General features: G+C 46.3%; 2 protein-coding genes and 1 long non-coding RNA gene across 12 annotated transcripts in view; 2 read left to right on the top strand and 1 right to left on the bottom strand.

The window, feature by feature from the left end:
* Positions 1 to 8,754, top strand: part of ehbp1 (EH domain binding protein 1) — a 147,268-nt gene extending 138,514 nt beyond the window's left edge. For all 10 annotated transcript variants that reach the window (XM_078931791.1, XM_078931786.1, XM_078931790.1 and 7 more), the window contains 4 exons: positions 398 to 497; positions 1,285 to 1,358; positions 7,680 to 7,794; positions 8,063 to 8,754. In XM_078931791.1, the coding sequence (XP_078787917.1) occupies positions 398 to 497; positions 1,285 to 1,358; positions 7,680 to 7,794; positions 8,063 to 8,153 (380 nt within the window). In that variant the 3' untranslated portion in view covers positions 8,154 to 8,754. The remainder of the gene's footprint in view (positions 1 to 397; positions 498 to 1,284; positions 1,359 to 7,679; positions 7,795 to 8,062) is intronic.
* Positions 7,880 to 9,589, bottom strand: LOC144984125 (uncharacterized). The gene is made up of 3 exons (XR_013647791.1): positions 9,450 to 9,589; positions 9,094 to 9,228; positions 7,880 to 8,096 (listed from the first exon to the last, which is right to left on the bottom strand). It is a non-coding gene; the product is annotated as an uncharacterized LOC144984125 (long non-coding RNA).
* A 1,526-nt stretch (positions 9,590 to 11,115) lies between these two features.
* Positions 11,116 to 16,035, top strand: otx1 (orthodenticle homeobox 1). Its single transcript, XM_023963402.2, has 4 exons — positions 11,116 to 11,410; positions 12,766 to 12,956; positions 13,200 to 13,351; positions 14,309 to 16,035. The coding sequence occupies exons 2-4, from the start codon at positions 12,860 to 12,862 to the stop codon at positions 15,044 to 15,046; spliced, it is 987 nt and encodes a 328-aa protein (XP_023819170.1). The 5' UTR covers positions 11,116 to 11,410; positions 12,766 to 12,859; the 3' UTR covers positions 15,047 to 16,035.
* Positions 16,036 to 16,357: the final 322 nt, after the last annotated feature.

Here is a 16,357-nt window from a genome sequence, read left to right as displayed (position 1 = left end):
CCTGCCTCCATCCTCCTCTCTGAGGTCGTCAGAGCATCTGTTGGATCTGAAACATCTGCTCCTGGAGAAGAAACCTGTGATTTGTGGAACAGAAACATGGAGATCATTGCTTTTACCTAAAATGTTGTGACTGAAAGTGCTCTGAAAGTAGCAAACCTCTCATTTATAAAGGTATTGATCACCATACCTGTGGGCAAAACCTAGCTCGGGGTGGGGGGGTGGTTCCTGACTGTGGTCCTGCTCTCTCTGCATCAGCTGTGGCTGGCAGCAGAGCTTCAGCCATGCACCAAAGTGGAGCAAGTGTTACAGCAAAGAGGTGTGCTGGGTGGGAGGGGTTCCACTCTGTGCTGTGTGTGTGATGTGATGTGAGCTGAAATGTTTGTTTGCTTCTTCACAGGCAACAACAAGGAGGAGGAGGAGGCCATGATGCAAGAGTGGTTCATGCTGGTCAACAAGAAGAACGCTCTGATCCGGAGGCAGAACCAGCTGTCTCTGCTGTACGTGAGCTCTTTCTGTTTGCCTCCACATTTAGCTCTGAAGCCGACCAAGCCGTCGGGAAATCATGCAGCTCCAGTCGCTGCTGACTGGGGGCGCTAGTCCCCGAACTGAGCTGTGGCGAGTGAAGAAGCAGCGTGACACGTTTGTGCTTCTAAGAGTGAATCAGCGTAAAGCTGAGCCGTTGGGGTCTGACTGAACGACTCCATTCTCCAATTGATTTACATTTGAAGGACATGAAATCAATAGAAACGTGAAGATCGCTGCGCTGGCTCTTTATGTGGTCAGCTGCGACAGGTGAACACTCACACACGCGCTTGCACACTCCCTGCCTTTTTCTTCATTTGTGCTCGTCGGGATTTCAAAGTGGAGCGGAGATTGCAGTATTCATAATCACATTATATCGTGGGAAAGGGGGGGCTCTTAAAGTGGCCAATTGACAGAAGGGCTGATTATGAGCCCTTCCTGCTCCTCTTTGTGGAGGCGAGGAGAAAAGGCGCCTGTGAAGGACAAATTCTATTAAGGGCCAAATTAGCTCATTTTTTTTAATATGACTGAAAGAGGAAAGAATTCAATTTGACCTCAAACACACACGTGCACGCTCACATACACACTGCTTTATTGCAGCTCCTCTCTGACAGACACGTGCACACAGTATCAGTTATGGGCAGTAGATTAATGCGTGGAGGGAGAAGTGGTGGAATCGATGTTTATTGCAGGTTTCTTTAAGTACTTAATGATTTAGTCATTAACATATTGATGAAGTTTGTGTGTTCTTCTGTGCTGCAGGGAGAAAGAGCACGATCTGGAGAGACGCTTCGAACTGCTGAACAGAGAGCTGAGGGCCATGCTGGCCATTGAGGGTGAGACCCACACCCACACACACACACACACACAAACACACACACATATGCAATGAGGCTTCAGCCAGGTTCTTCCCAAAACACCTCATTGCTAGAAATGCTTTTTCCCACTGACAGTCTGGAAGGCAGGAGCTCGGTTTTCCTCACAAACGTTCTCCGGACTATGGAGAACCCGCAGATTAAAATTCTGCGTCTGTTTCCAGATCCGGATTAAGATGCAGAATTTCACCCTGTGATACTTGATCAATGCTATCAGCCTGAAATGCGCTCAGAGAGGCGTTGTGTGCAGAGCAGCAGCTTCATTCTTACAGCTCGTTAGGACAGCCGCAAAGCAGCCATTGTGTCGTATCAAAGTTGTCAGGGTGGGGGGGACAGTTTAATCCCTTTCGACTGCATCCTCTTTGAAAAAATGAACCTTTTGCCAGTCAATGCTAATTGATTTTACTTTTCGACATTGACCCCCCCCCCTCCCCACATCCCCCCCCCTCCCCCCCATTTGGACAGCCATTGTAATTTCTCCGGGCACCTGATAAGCTACCTGCTCCATAATAAATCAATTGTAATTAGCTGGAACGGAGTGGGGGGGGGGGGGGGGCCAGAGCTGCACACCCAATCAACAGCTCTTTATGTATAAGGATTTCTGCTGTAAATGTGTGTTTTTGTTGTTGTTGTTGATGTGTGACCGATGGGGAGGGGCAGGAGGGGGGCCGTCATCCTTCATGCAGACTTGTTGGGATTATCAGCTGGCCTTTTTTCCTCCCTGAGGGGGGCACTTAACATCCACAGCCCCTCTTTCTGCTGCAGCTACAGAGCTTGTGTGTCTGTGTGTGTGTGTGTGTGTGTGTGTGTGTGTGTGTGTGAGCGAGCAGGTGTGCAGCCCTTATTTGGTGCTTGGGCAGGTCTATTGAGCGATGGCCGGGCCGGCGGGTAATTGCTGATTTGGTTGGTCAGTCAGTGACACAGACAGACAGAGATGGGAGAAAGAAGCCCTGCCCTGCTGAGAGCATGTATACCTGCAGGCTTTCAGACACACCTGTCCATCTGCGGCCGTTCATCCGCCTGCAGTCACACACTGATGACGCCTGAACAGAGTCCTGTTCAAAAGGAAAAGGTGCAGAAAGGCTGCAGTCTGAACTCCCACACCTCCGAAATGAAATGAATATAAAATACAGCCCCCCCACATCACATAATAGACACAAAGAAAAAATGTAGGTTTTAGTAAAATTCTTGTTGTAAATCCTGCTCTGACTCATCATCAGATGCTGTAGCTTCACCTACAGTTTCTACTCAAAATCAGGATCAATTTTAAGATTTTATTAAGCCAAACAGACTTGTGTCCACTTTGGCTAAAGCTCCGCCCCTCTCATGTTGATCCCTTAAATATTTCTGTCATGGACTTAATTAGATAAAATCAAACTCTTCTGTAAAGGTACTGCTGAGTGAAATGTCATAGAGGGAAATGTCATTTTTGGCATGTTGGACAACTGTAGCTTTATATATATATTTATATATATATGTATATATATATATAAATATATACAAGTCTCTGTTATCTTTAGGGACAACACTCAATCAGGGAGCATCCACTCTGACCAGTTTGGTTCTGTAACTGTCTAATCCAGATTTGGTTTCTTTTGATGCTGTTTTTGGTTTAGCAGGTGTGAAAACTGAACGTTGGTTTGGACCAAACAGGAGAGTCTAACAGTTGAAACGAATAGAAATCAAAGTAGAGGACGGGTTCATCCTGCTAAGTCACGGCTTACTGTTGTTTCCATGGCAATGCACTTTGAAAAATAAAAGCATCAGGTGGAGCTGAAGTTTATAGAGCTGGATGGAAATGATCAGTGAAGGTGCTGATGTCATCTGTGAGCATGCTCAGAGACAACCACCTGCGGAACACCACGTTGGTTTGATGCCAGGTGGGAGAACGCCGTCATCTGTAACGCCACAAAATTGATGCACCCTGCCCTCTGTATCTGCTTACAGAGTGACACCTACGTGCACGCACACACAAGTCTTAAAGGCTGTGTGTGCACGCCCGTGTTTGAAAGTGAACGCCCTCTCAGCGTCTAAAAGGGATTTCTGCATAGACGGGGCCCAGAGTTTTCCTGTTATATGATAAGCTTTTTTATGTTTTAGATCAATATGTAATCCTATGCAGGAGCTTATCCCTTCTCACACACACAAACACACACACACACATGTGCGTGCATGTCATTTGTAAGTCTAGTTGGACCTTGTGACACATCGGGCCACTGCACCACAGACACCGATTGATTAGGGGCCGGTGCAATCCAATCACACAGGAAACTTGCCGCCGACTTTGTTAGATTACGTGGACTGACGGTAACATTCACTACAGAATAGCGCTCCATGTTCTCGCACTTGCCATGTCCTCTGAAGCTAACAGGAAGCTCCCAGCTGCCAGCACATCTGCATCTGATCACTCTCCTTCTGGAAGTTAAGTCTTCAGTTTGATTGAAATTATTTATTTTTTCTATTTTTAGTCTCCAACCTGCTTCTCAATTCGGTTATTTAATTATTTTTAAAGAAAGTAATAACAGGTGGAGGTGAAAAATATTGCTCATCTTGTCACTGATAAGAGTAAAGTTAGTGAGTTTATCATCTGAAGGACGACTTCCACGACTCTTCTATTGTTCTAATCCACTGTAGTTAACCGTGATATAGTTTGAAGCTCCTGCAAGCATTCCTAAAGCTACATTCACAGCGTCCTCATTAACCATCTTCATGCAGCTACTCCCATTGAAAAGTCTATGTAAAGGTGCATTTCAAGGGTCCACCTTTAAAACTATTTTTGGATTCTAAGTATAAAAGGCTTGGCTATTGAACGCTCGTTGAAAGTCAAACTAGCTTAAACTTGAACCAAGCAGGGACTTGGATTTGGTAGTGCCATATGGTTGGCGTCCCTTTAAAGTCACGGTAGTCCAAACCGTTTGAAAATTGATCATGGAGGAGAAATGAATTATTACATTTTTTGCCCGGCCGGAATTCTGTGACACCAAGTTTTTCATTCATCAGAATAGAAGTGTGGAGGAAGAAACCTAGAGCAAGATTCACCAGATCTGCACCGCTTTGACATTTCACACTAAGCCTCTTCCAACTGGAGGTGTTGGACATGTGCTAGTCAGGGCTCGACATAGCCATTTGTCCGCTGGCCCGGTCCTGTTTTTCGAGCAGTGCGGACCACAAGACTTTACTTTACACTTGTCCGCTCGGGCCACTAAAATATTTAACGGTTTATATATTCTTCACCTTTTTCAATAAAGTAAATTTTGCGAAAACGTGTAGATTTACCTCGTCTTCATAATTTAGTTTTTCTGCTAGTCCTGTGTTCAGACTTCAAGGGTTTCTATGGGAAACCTTTGATCCTTTCTCCTTCTCTCCCGCCTGCGCGCGCGCGGCTTTCACTGCCGAGCACCACGCGGCACGCGCTCACTACTTTTTTTTTTCAAACTTTATTGAATGTAACAATTCAATACAAAACAATGTTAAACAGCAACAACGAAGGCACAAGCCAGTGGGTTATTATTACATTTGATTATAAATCCGACACCGTCACTGAAGAGAGACTGAAGCATGTCAGAGATGTGGAAGACATGGCAGGAATAGATAGGAATATGTTGGATGGAGTAGTGGGTATAATTAGTAGTATGGACAGCAAGATATTTAATGAATGCATTGAAGATGAAACTGTATCCACTAAGCTTTAAGCTGAATGTCAAAGAATCAAAGGCAACTCAAAATACCTGAATCTCAGACTCAAATGCAGTAGAATGTTAAACTACTTAATTTTGTTTTTCTTTACAACACTGTAAGCAGTATGTATTTCTAGTTAGCTGAATGATCTCAGTTAGACCTGCACAATATGAGGAAAACTCGCGATATGCGATATCAGAGATTAAAATTGCGATAACGATATAATTTGCTGTATATAAACAAACAGCAAAATAACCAAATAACCATTCCCAGTTTAAAAATTATACTCCAAATGACCCACGTTGACATAGGTTACAAACATCTAACATAACAGGGCTCCATCTGATTGGTCAACAATGTGAAGGCGTCCATCCGATTGGTCAAATGCATTAAGGGATTTATTTGATTCGTTAAATGGTTCAAGCTGCCATTAGATTGTTTTAACACATTTAAGGTTTATGATTTATTGCGATATTTGCCGTTAGAAGCACCATGAAAACTTCTGAACTAGTGTTACCTACTACACTGCAGTGCTCTCTTCAAAACATCTGAAACAGACTAGAGGTGATTTAAGTTTGATATGGTCTATTTTCAGTCATTGAAAAGTGTAGAAATAAGTGATGTCACCAGAATGCACCAAATTGTACCATATTAAAAGTTTCCGGGGGGGCATGCCCCCAGACCCCCCTAAAGTTGCAAGCACCTGCGGAGCGGCGGGTCCCGCTATGCGCGGTGTCGGGCCAGTAACTTTCAGGCAGGGCCAGTAAGTTTCAAAAACTACTGGCCCTGTGGGCCAGTGCAAATTTCTGGGCTATGTCAACCCCTGCTAGTAAACAGTAGAAAAAGAATCCCCCCCTCCTCGCTTGTTGGTGGTGAACACCATGGGCCAAGTGAGTTCTTGAACGCCCGGCGTACGGAGCTGAATTGGTACAGATCACTGAGAGAACCAGATCCACCTGAGTCCTTTATGTGAAACCAATGATGGTTTTCTGTGAAACTTTCCTCCAAAGAAGATTATATATCTGATGGTTGCCCTTCGTCTCTGTCCATCCTCTTCCTCAGTTTTTGTGTCTGAGTGACAAAGAACATCTGAGGTGGGGGGAGTGTCGCCGCTGCCAGCTTTCTTCTCTGCTGAGACTTTTGTTTTTGGGATTAACTTGGACTTCAGCCAGGATCGGCTGTGAGGAACCGTTTGGGGGGTTTGAGGATGTTGAGGAGGAGAAACAAAGAAAGGATGAAGAGTGTTTTTTTTTATTTCTGTTCAAACTATTTAACGTGTTTGAAACAGGAAGTAAAGCGGAGGGTGTTGGATCAGTTTGATTCAACAGGGGGGTGTCCCTGTGGACGATGAAGGAGGCGTCTGTGGGGATTTGAACCAGCGCATTCTTGTGTTCCTCGTGCAGACTCACATGGTTACCGTCTGCCTGCGGAGCTTTATCTGAGTGCTGACGGTCACACTCTTCCAAGTCTGTAACCTCTCTGCTGATGGAGGGGGCGGGGCTTGTGTGTTAAGGAGTAGGAGGAGCCTGTGAGAGGCTGCAGGGTGTTTTGTTTGTTTGTTCCTGCATCTTTGGTTACTCAGCTTGCGCCCCCCCCCCCCCCCCCCCCCCCCTGGTGTTGCCTGGTCATGTCTCTTATCTGCTTTTTTTATTGTTTACCTTCCTAATGAGGGGGGCGGGACTGTGTGACATGTGATTGACAGCATTGTGCTCCCACTCCTCCCTCATCCCCAGATGGAGAGGAGGGCCGGTTCACAGAGGAGGAGTTAGGACACACTCTTCCTACCAACGTTCAGACATTCCAACATTTTTACTTTTAAAAGAAGGGGCGGAGCCACAGTTCAGAGAATGGAGACGACCAATGAGGACAGAGCTAAACTCAGAGAAAGTCTGAGACTTGGCAAATAATAGATACTGTAAAGACTTTTATTTGAAAAAATTCCCTTTAACATTCCAAAATTAGAGATGGGGGTGTAGTTATGTTGGTGGTGGGCGGGGTTAATGCTGTCAAAGTTTACTCAGTACAACCTTCATGAATACACTTCCTGACTACAGTGGAATACTCTGATTTGTTATTTTCATTTGAGCACAAATCCTTGGGGGGGGTCCGTCTCTGCACTGGCTGGATGTGGAGCTGGGGGCGCCAGGCGGATATTTGAGCCCCAGGGGGAGTGAGGGCTCTCCTGTGGGCAGCCCCCCCCTCCTCCAGGGGGAGGCTCAGGGATTTGGATCAGGGTCCCACCTGGACCCTGTGGGGCCCCTTCCTGGAAAAACCCTGGAAAGCTGAGAGGCTCCAGCTCACCTGCTTGTTTGTTTGTTTGTTTGTTTATCTATCGAGTGGGGGGGGGGGGGGTCAAACACACACAAATAAAGATTACACAGAAAACCTTAAAAATTGCTAAATGTTCTTAGTTTATAAGTTGAATAAAAATGAAGCTGAATGAAGCTCTCTCCCACACACATAATAACTCTCACACAGAATTACATCAGACACACAAACAAACACACACAAAAACCACAGTCACCTACATTCGCACACACACAAAAACACACTCACATTTGTAGTGTCAGCAGCAGATTGACAGATTCTCTGCATTTCCTCCAGACTGGCAGAAAACAGAGGCCCAAAAGAGGCGGGAGCAGCTGCTGCTGGATGAACTGGTCATACTGGTCAACAAACGGGACGCACTGGTCAGAGACCTGGACGCTCAGGAGAAGCAGTAAGTCTCTCTGTGGGGGGGGTTGGTTCTTCTGCTGGTCCCAACGTCCCTCCTAAAATGAACACAGGTCCTTTTGCACTCATGGAAGCTCCCCCGGTTGGTGGGTGTGATCAGTGCCGCCTGGCAGGTGAAAGTTCACAGTTCTGGCCCCTGGCCGCTCCACAGGTGCCACGGTAACTGTCAAGAGTGGCCCCGACCGCTTCACCTGTGTCCCTCCGTCTGTATTCCCGCCCCTCCCTGCATGACACCTGACCTTTGCCGTCCGCAGGGCCGAGGAGGAGGACGAGCACCTGGAGAGGACGCTGGAGCAGAACAAAGGCAAGATGGCCAAGAAAGAAGAGAAGTGTGTCCTTCAGTGACCGTCCGGAAAAAACCCTGTCATCCAGATGTTCAGTTACTGGACTCCAGATTAAGGCAGAGACTAACTGAACTAATCCTCTTTCAGTGTAGCGTGTTCATGTGACGTGTGTGTGATGCTGCTGCGGTGTGAGGTACGGCACAGCACTCCAGCTTTTGAAAGATCTTTTCCAGCTGCTCCACTCTTATCACTTTTTACTTGTAAAATAACCTACCTGCATATATAATTATGTTCATAAATCTTTACTATTGCTTTTTGTATTGTCCGGCCTGAAAGCATTTTACCAAAACAAAGATAGTGTTGTATATTTCCACCTCTCTGCTCTGGCCAATAGCTTCCAGAATTCCTGTTTATGTCGCAGCCAGAAACAACAAATGTGGATTTTATTTATTGCCTTTTGCTGCTTGTAAGTCCATCTACCTTCCCATGTCATGCACCCTGCTCCACTTTTGGTTTGTATTTATTGTATTCAGAGGACAAACATGCTTCCACGTGCGTCTTTTAGAGCTCCACAGCTGTCCATCACGTGTGAACATTTATCTGATTATTTATTCCAATGTCATAATCCAAGTCTGCAAAAATAAAGTCCTGATCATTTCATACTGCAGGAGCCCTGAGCCTGTTTGTCCCTGTTGGGCGGACTTAATGTTCACTTTTAGAATTCTAAGCTTTTATTTAATTGCACTTTTGCACTTTCTAAAGTTGCAGAATTGTTCGTTTGTTGCAACTTAATCGTGCATTTTTCATAATGATTATTTCTGCGTGTTTTAAACAGAAGTTTTCTTTCTGGTGCGGAGCGGGGAGGAATTGCTGTTTTCCGGGCCGTCCGCTGCGCGTGCACGACGCATCTTTTTCCATTAAAAGAGCAGAGAGCGAACGGAATTCAAACCGAGCGAAATAACTTAAAACTTCTCGTTCAGAAAGAATGCGCGCGCTCTCACCCTCCGCTCCGGCGCAGCGGGAAGCGTCCTTCCACGATTGACGCAGCAGAAACGGTTCTGACAGCGGACGTCCTCCCGGCCTTCCAAACCATCGAACGCGGAGTTACGTCTCCTGTTTTGCGCGCTCCGTTTTAGCTGCAGGAGGAGAAGCCAAATGCAAAAAGTAAAATGATTCTGTCTGGGAGCTCCTTCAAAGTTTGCAGCTTTATATAGATTTTGTCTGGTCTTAAATTCATTTTTTTTGTGCCAAATCCATAAAGTTTGTGCTGGCCTAAAATGTTAAAATGTATTAGATTGTTCTCGGTGGAAGATGTCATTCTTTAAAGTCGATAGAAATTAAAACACCCTTATCTTACCTCTCCTGCGTCCTACTCTTTTCTGTAATGGTCCAGCAGAAAAGGGAAAATGAGAAAAAAGAGCAGGATGAGAGCGGCGCGCTGCGTGAACGCGGCCGCGCAGTTGAGGATCCTCAAATGAATGGATTATCTCCTGCGCTTTGATGTCTTCTGGCCTCACCTCTCAGGTGCCGCGCGGCCTCTGCGCGCAGGCGGCGCACCCCGCAGGTGCGGCTCTGCGCGCGCTGCGGCTCCAACCAACTCCGCGTTTTCTGCATCGCGGTTTTAATAAGCGCCGGCAGCATCCCCGCAGATCCCCGCGCCAATCCCGCCGCCGAGGCAACAAAACTTTCCCCCTCCTCTCCTCAGCGCCTAATCCCAGGCTTTAGCAGATCAGCGTTAGGAAAAATTCAACTGCAGTGTGGGATTAGACAAAATACTCCGATTACAAAAGGTTTGTGCAACTTGATAACTTGATACTTGTTCGGCTTTATATGCGGCACTCACATCAGAGGCAGAAAAGCAAAAATGTCAGAAAAGCGCGTCTCTTTTGTGTCGCGAGGGCAGATTTGATGAATGGCCTTTTTGCATAATTTAACGGAGCCTGTGTGGGAGTGGGAGCGGGGGGTAGGGGGGTTGTCTGCGCCGGCTTCTGATCTGCGAGAATTTAAAATATAAAAAAAGCTGCAACAGTGTTTGACCTCTCTTTTCATTTCCTCCTCACCTCACACATGCTTTCATTCATGCGGGCGCGTGCGCGCGCAGATGCGTTCAGGTGTTTCATCTCGAGTCTTCATCACCGCAGGCCTCGCGCGCAGACTGCATCCTCGTGCAGCGCGGCTTTTAAGTAAATGTGTCATTTCCTCCCGCGCGTCCTCGAAATATTCATTTACTAAAGTTTATGATATACATTTATAAAACGGAAAAAAATGCTTTTTGCTTCATCTGTATTTATCATTTTAAACAAAACATTTAAAAGTTTCTCTAAGTAACTTTAAAAAAAATGAACTTAAATTTAAACCGAACGGGGGCGCGTGCGCTGATGTTTCCTTTGCTCCCAGCAGACTCGGAGGTCTTTCCTGTTGGATTTTCCGTGCACCAGCCTCAAATGTAATTCTAAATGAGGATTAAACATCATTAATATTCATGTGATGTGCGCGCGCGTGCGTGCGTGTGGGGAAAGCGAGGTTGGTCGTGAAACTTCAAAACGGAAAAGTTAAACTTCTGTTGTCAACCATAACAAAGAAAAATAAGATTTTTTAAAGGGAAATTAGTTATTAAAAAAAAATCTATGAAAAATGTGTTCTTTTTCTTCAGAAATCCTAAATACAGATTTGTGTGAAGTCTTTTCGAGGCGTCTTTGGGTTCAAAGTTTCGCGTTAAGTCTGGATGAGAAGTCCGGACGTTTTCACTAAAATTTCCCCAAAGCCGCTCTTCTTTTGTGGGTCAGAACCGGTTCCGTGCTCGGCTCGTTCAGGCCTCTGAAGGGTTTCCATGTTTTCCTTAGCTTCTTCAGGTCTCGGGATCGAGAGGAAAGGGGGGAGGGCCTTTCAGTGGGAGCCCCCCCCCCCCCCCCCCGTCTGCTTCCACGCGCTGATTGGCCGCCTCCTTTGTCCATCCACCACTGGAGCGCTGTGATTGGCTGCAGGAGGCGGATCCGCAGGTGATGGTCCGCTCATAGAGGCGCGGGGCGGAGAGAAGGTGATCAATCTCCATCCGTCCACATCAGAAATCATCTCCACTGTGTGACAGACGAGGACGAGCCCCCGAGAGCAAATGAGTCTGATGACTCGGGCTGGAAAAGCGTCCGCGGCCGCACAGAGGACGCGCCGCCTTTGAGCTGCAGACCCGCGCGCGCGCGCCTACCCGTGATGCCGCTCGCTCCGCGCGCCGGTGTTTGATCCCGAACCTCCACCCGCTGCTGGATAACTTTAGCGGCTTCAACTGACCGGAGGCTCGGAGCAGAGAAGGAGAGGAACCAGGTAAGGAAAACAAAAAGTTGCTTCTATTTATCTCCGTGAACTTTGGCCTCGTTTCTCTTTTTCTGCTCCACTCCTTTCTATTTTTGTTCCTGGACATATCAATTAATCCGCGCGCGAGCTCCAACCCTTGAAACGACTAAATTGAAGAACTTCCTCGCGAGTAGATAATTTCCACATTTCTATTCCCATTCATCAGTTTCAGTCAGAGCAATTGGCCATTAGAGCGTTGGGAGCTCTTGGTGGATAATTGGAGAGGCGTGTTTTGGTTTTTGTTAATTTCTTTCGCCGATAAGGGCCCTTCTGAAACGTCCTCTCCCCGGAGGTCTAATCTGAATTCTAATGGAGTTCATTTGCACCCAGATCTGCCTCTTCACTGCGGCCTGCGGAGCCGCTACGCGCCGCTCTGCTCTTTGTTCAAATAAAAACCACTAATGTCATTCTGGATCCTCGCTTCCGGCTCAGACCAAACTTTAAGTTGACATTTTTGTTTTATTTTTAATACCGAAGCTTCAACAGAATAAATTTAAACAGTCTTGTGTTTTAAAACGGGGGATAAAGCCAATTTAAAACACTTTAATATGGGATAAACCTGTTTCCTGTAGCTTTAAAATAAAGAAAATAAAAGCACTTGTGAGTTAAATTTATGGAAAACGTAAACTATAATATTCGCAGAAATAGAAGCAGAAGCTGAAAGCCCGGGCGGACTCTGAATGCATCTTAGATCTACGGCTTTCAGCCTTAAATTCAAAAACACAAAATACTTACTGTTTCCATAATTTAGATCATAATTTAGATCATTTTACGTGTCTGTTGGAGAACAAACACGCTCGAAGGCCTGCACACTTGTTTACAATAAATTAGTTTTAAAACACAACTATGAAATAAAATGGTCTTAAAGTAAAAATAATTAGTCTAAAATAAATATTATTCCTATGTAAATATGTATGTAATCTTAGGTTAGATGTGATTATAGATTACGAAATAATTGCTAGTTTTGAATTAATTTAGTTTATACATTTATTTTTGTTTGTGAAAAGTTTTGCAGTTTTAACCAAAAAGACAAAATAGTTTAAAAGCTGCTCAGTTTTTTATCCAAGCTATATTTCTAAATATTTTTAATGTACTTATTTTAATGATCGATTATTTATGATTTTTTTATTTTTTGCTAATCCAAAAGTCTTTTACATGAATTTGAGGCGCGTCTTTTTCATCCGCTTGTGTTCGTTCATTCGCTGCAAATCAAAAATAGATCAAACAAATAATCGCTATAAAATGCTGATTATAATTTGTAAACATGGTTTGTCTGTTTGTTTGTTTTAATCTGGTGTTCTTCGTGCGCTCTTCCGGTTCCGCAGAGACCCGGATCGGTCCCCGCGTCCCGTCAAGCTGCAGCATCGGGGGAAACCGAACCACTGGCCTGAGCTGGGGGGAGCAGTGACCGCCTGTAGCATGATGTCCTACCTCAAACAGCCCCCCTATGGCGTCAACGGCCTGGGGCTGAGCGGCGCTGCCATGGACCTGCTGCACCCGTCGGTGGGCTACCCAGGTACGCATGCGTACTCGCTGGCAAACACACTGAAGGTGAACCCACCTGCGAAGAAAAGGCCGCAGTTTGAATTAAAAATCACAGTTCGACGCTTTTTCTTTCAATGGAACCAAACGATTTGTTGCTTTAAAACGAAAAAGCTGCACGTTACGGAACCGCCAGCGCCAATAGCTTGTTATTTGTCAACTTCCCCGCGAGGCTTTTCATTAACGGACCGCGCCTGCGCGGCTCTGTGTCCCTCAGCGACTCCCCGGAAGCAGCGGCGGGAGCGGACCACCTTCACGCGCTCGCAGCTGGACGTCCTGGAGGCTCTGTTTGCCAAAACCCGGTACCCGGACATCTTCATGCGGGAGGAGGTGGCGCTGAAGATCAACCTGCCGGAGTCCAGAGTGCAGGTGAACACGCGGGGATAAAAACACCCCGAAAACAGAAAGTAGTCTTGTTTTTTTATTTACAACTTTTTATTATTATTATTATTTTTAAAATTGCTGCTATATTGTGACAATTTTTATTTGTTATTTTAAAAATTTTTTTTAAATTTAAATATCAAACCTTAATGACGTAACTCTCTAAACTCTTTGCTAGCTAGCAGGCTACTTCAGATTTAAACAGTGAAGCCTCGTGTTTGTTTTACATTTACTGAGGCTAATTTAATGAAGTGATTTAAAAGTGAGGGTTTCTTCTCATAATGTCAGATTAATCCGCTGATTTGCGCCTCTTTGAAGGGGCCAGTAATGGCTGCTTAAATTGATAAACGCCTAAATGATGTGTGTAATTAATAGGAGGCGCCGCTGCCTCTGAACAGCGGAGTGCTGCTGGCTGATGATGCGTTCAAGTGTTCAAGCTTTTCTCCTAGAAAAACTGCGCTTGGGTTTAATTCATTTCAGGTCTTATTTAAATAACACACATAGACCTTTAAATGTAGGTGTTTTTAAGGAGTTTTTTTTATATACATTTCAGATTTGGATGATTTATTTTGAAAGTCTCCTTGTCCTCTTTGAAGAGCAGAATGGCGGGGAAACTTTCGCAGGCCTCGCTCCCACTTTGGAGTTATTTTCTGCAAGTGTGTGAAACAAAACGCTCTACACAATCTCACCCTCTTGGCGCTCTAGAGTTTCCTCACTGTGTGGTGAAACTCAATAGCCTGCTATCTTAGAGCCGTCTCCAGGAATGAAATTGGACCCTGGGCTGATCCGAGCCAAGGGGCCGCGTGGAAATGAACCTGGATGGATAATAACCTTCAATTTTGCACCATAATGTACTCCCAGGCCTGGGAGTTTTCTGTGTGTTCTCCTGTTCTGTGGGAGAAGCGGGCTTGGTTGTTAACTCCTGCCTGACGCTTCTGCTCATAGGTGTGGTTCAAGAACCGGAGGGCCAAGTGTCGCCAGCAGCAGCAGAGCGGCAGCACCGCCAAAGCCAGGCCCCCCAAGAAGAAGTCGTCTCCGGCCCGCGAGAGCACCGGCTCTGAGAGCAGCGGCCAGTTCACTCCCCCCGCCGTCTCCAGCACCGGCTCATCCTCCTCCTCGTCTTCGTCCACCAACCACACAGGCCCGGCTGCCCTGAGCAGCACCTCTACCTCCATCAGCACCGTGTCCTCCATCTGGAGCCCGGCAATCTCCCCCGGCAACGCCCCGACTGCCGCCGTGGCCCCGCTCCCTGAGCCCGGACCCCCCTCCAACGCCTCCTGCATGCAGCGTTCCATGACGGGCTCAGCCACTGCCGCCACCTCCTACCCCATGTCCTACAACCAGACGCCAGGCTATGGCCAGAGCTATCCCGCCCCCTCCAGCTCCTACTTTAGCGGCGTGGACTGCGGCTCCTACCTGGCCCCCATGCACTCCCACCACCACCCCCACCAGCTCAGCCCCATGACGGCCTCGTCCATGTCCGGCCACCCGCACCACCACATCAGCCAGTCGTCGGGGCACCACCACCACCAGGCCTACGGGGGGGCCGGCCTGGCCTTCAACTCCTCTGACTGCCTGGATTACAAAGAGCAGACTGCAGCCTCCTCATGGAAGCTCAACTTTAACGCCACAGACTGCTTGGACTACAAAGACCAGGCCTCCTGGAGGTTCCAAGTCTTGTGATCTGCCTTCTTTGCCCCCACCCACCCCCTCCCTGCCTGCTCCCCCATTCTTTTATTGCCCTGATTAGCCTGTTGCTTGTTTTGAAAGGCAAAGAGTTTATGAACCCTAACTGGACTGAAGCAGGAAGGATCAGAAGTCTGACTCTTTTTTTTATTTTTATTTTTTCTGGTCCTCCTCAGCCTAAATGAGGAGACAAACAGCGACTCCTTGGTCAGAGGTTTCCTGATGAGGAGCGGCTTTTCAAAGAGGCCCCTTCCTGGATGAGATTAACAAAACTGATTTTTGTTTTTTCTTCTTCTTTGGTATTTTCTTTTTTAACATCTGAAGGTCATGTACGCCAAACCCCTTGGAGCACCAGCTCTCTGGATGGGAGGAATATTTTCCCCTCCGGCGCACTCACAGGAACTGCCCCCGTGGTGGTGGTGGGGGGGCCTTTTACCTCCAACCCCAACAAAACCTGTACAGCTTTTTATTTTTATTTTCTGGAATCTGTTCTTTTAGGATGACAAAGATTTTTAGTCAGCTACACAGAGCAGCTGAAATGTGTAAATATGTATTTGGGTCAGTTACAGTGACCATGTTTAGTTGGTGGTTTTATTTTATTTGACTAAATTCGAAATTGTTTATTACCATTTTTTTGGAAGAAATAAAAAAAGATGTATGTAAATCTCCACAAATATTCCAAAGAAAACAATTTGGCCGTTAAACATGAGCTTTTAATAGCATTTTATAGAAATAAAAAAAAAAGTTTGGGTGATTTGGAATGTCTCTTGGGCTCCAGGAATCCGGTCCGACCTGCTCTGATGAAACTCAGCACTTGACTCGATATTGAAGTCAAAGCTTTTTTATTATTATTATTATTAATATTATTATTTTCTCCAGAGAGATTTTGTGGATTTAGAGCTCCCAAATGACAGTGAGATGTTGAATGTATCTTTAAGGCGACCACCCTCCATATATGTTCATCCAATAAAGTCAAGTCAAACGTGGATTCTGTCTGTTTGAGTCCCCGCGGCGGCGCTGCTCCTCATCCTCACTTTTATCTGCGTGTTCCACAGCAAATGACAAATCCACGGCGCCTGTTTCCTCCCATCTGAAGGAGTCACACTTTTATTCCGGAGCTTGTTGATTCGTTTTCTCTAATTATAGCTCGGTGGGGAGGTGGAGGGGTGGGGGGGGGGATGCAAATGAGGGCGTAATTAAAAGGCGGCGTGAACGCGTGGAGGCCCCGCATTTCCATTTGAGAGCGCGGCTTCTAATCCTCCGCCGCTTCGGGGAGGCCGGCTCCCGTTTATGCGCCGTTTCTGCGGC

Source organism: Oryzias latipes, chromosome 15 (genome assembly GCF_053564925.1).
Source record: "Oryzias latipes strain Hd-rR chromosome 15, Olatipes_Hd-rR_3.1".
Classification (NCBI taxonomy): Eukaryota; Metazoa; Chordata; class Actinopteri; order Beloniformes; family Adrianichthyidae; genus Oryzias; species Oryzias latipes.
This window is presented reverse-complemented; position numbering and strand designations above follow the sequence as displayed.

Excerpts from the sequence above, each read along its gene's own strand:
- otx1 (XM_023963402.2), top strand. The coding sequence starts at position 12,860 with ATGATGTCCTACCTCAAACAGCCCCCCTATGGCGTCAACGGCCTGGGG. Across the intron at positions 12,957-13,199 it reads CCCGTCGGTGGGCTACCCAG|CGACTCCCCGGAAGCAGCGG; the intron begins GTACGCATGCGT and ends TGTGTCCCTCAG. Across the intron at positions 13,352-14,308 it reads TGCCGGAGTCCAGAGTGCAG|GTGTGGTTCAAGAACCGGAG; the intron begins GTGAACACGCGG and ends TTCTGCTCATAG.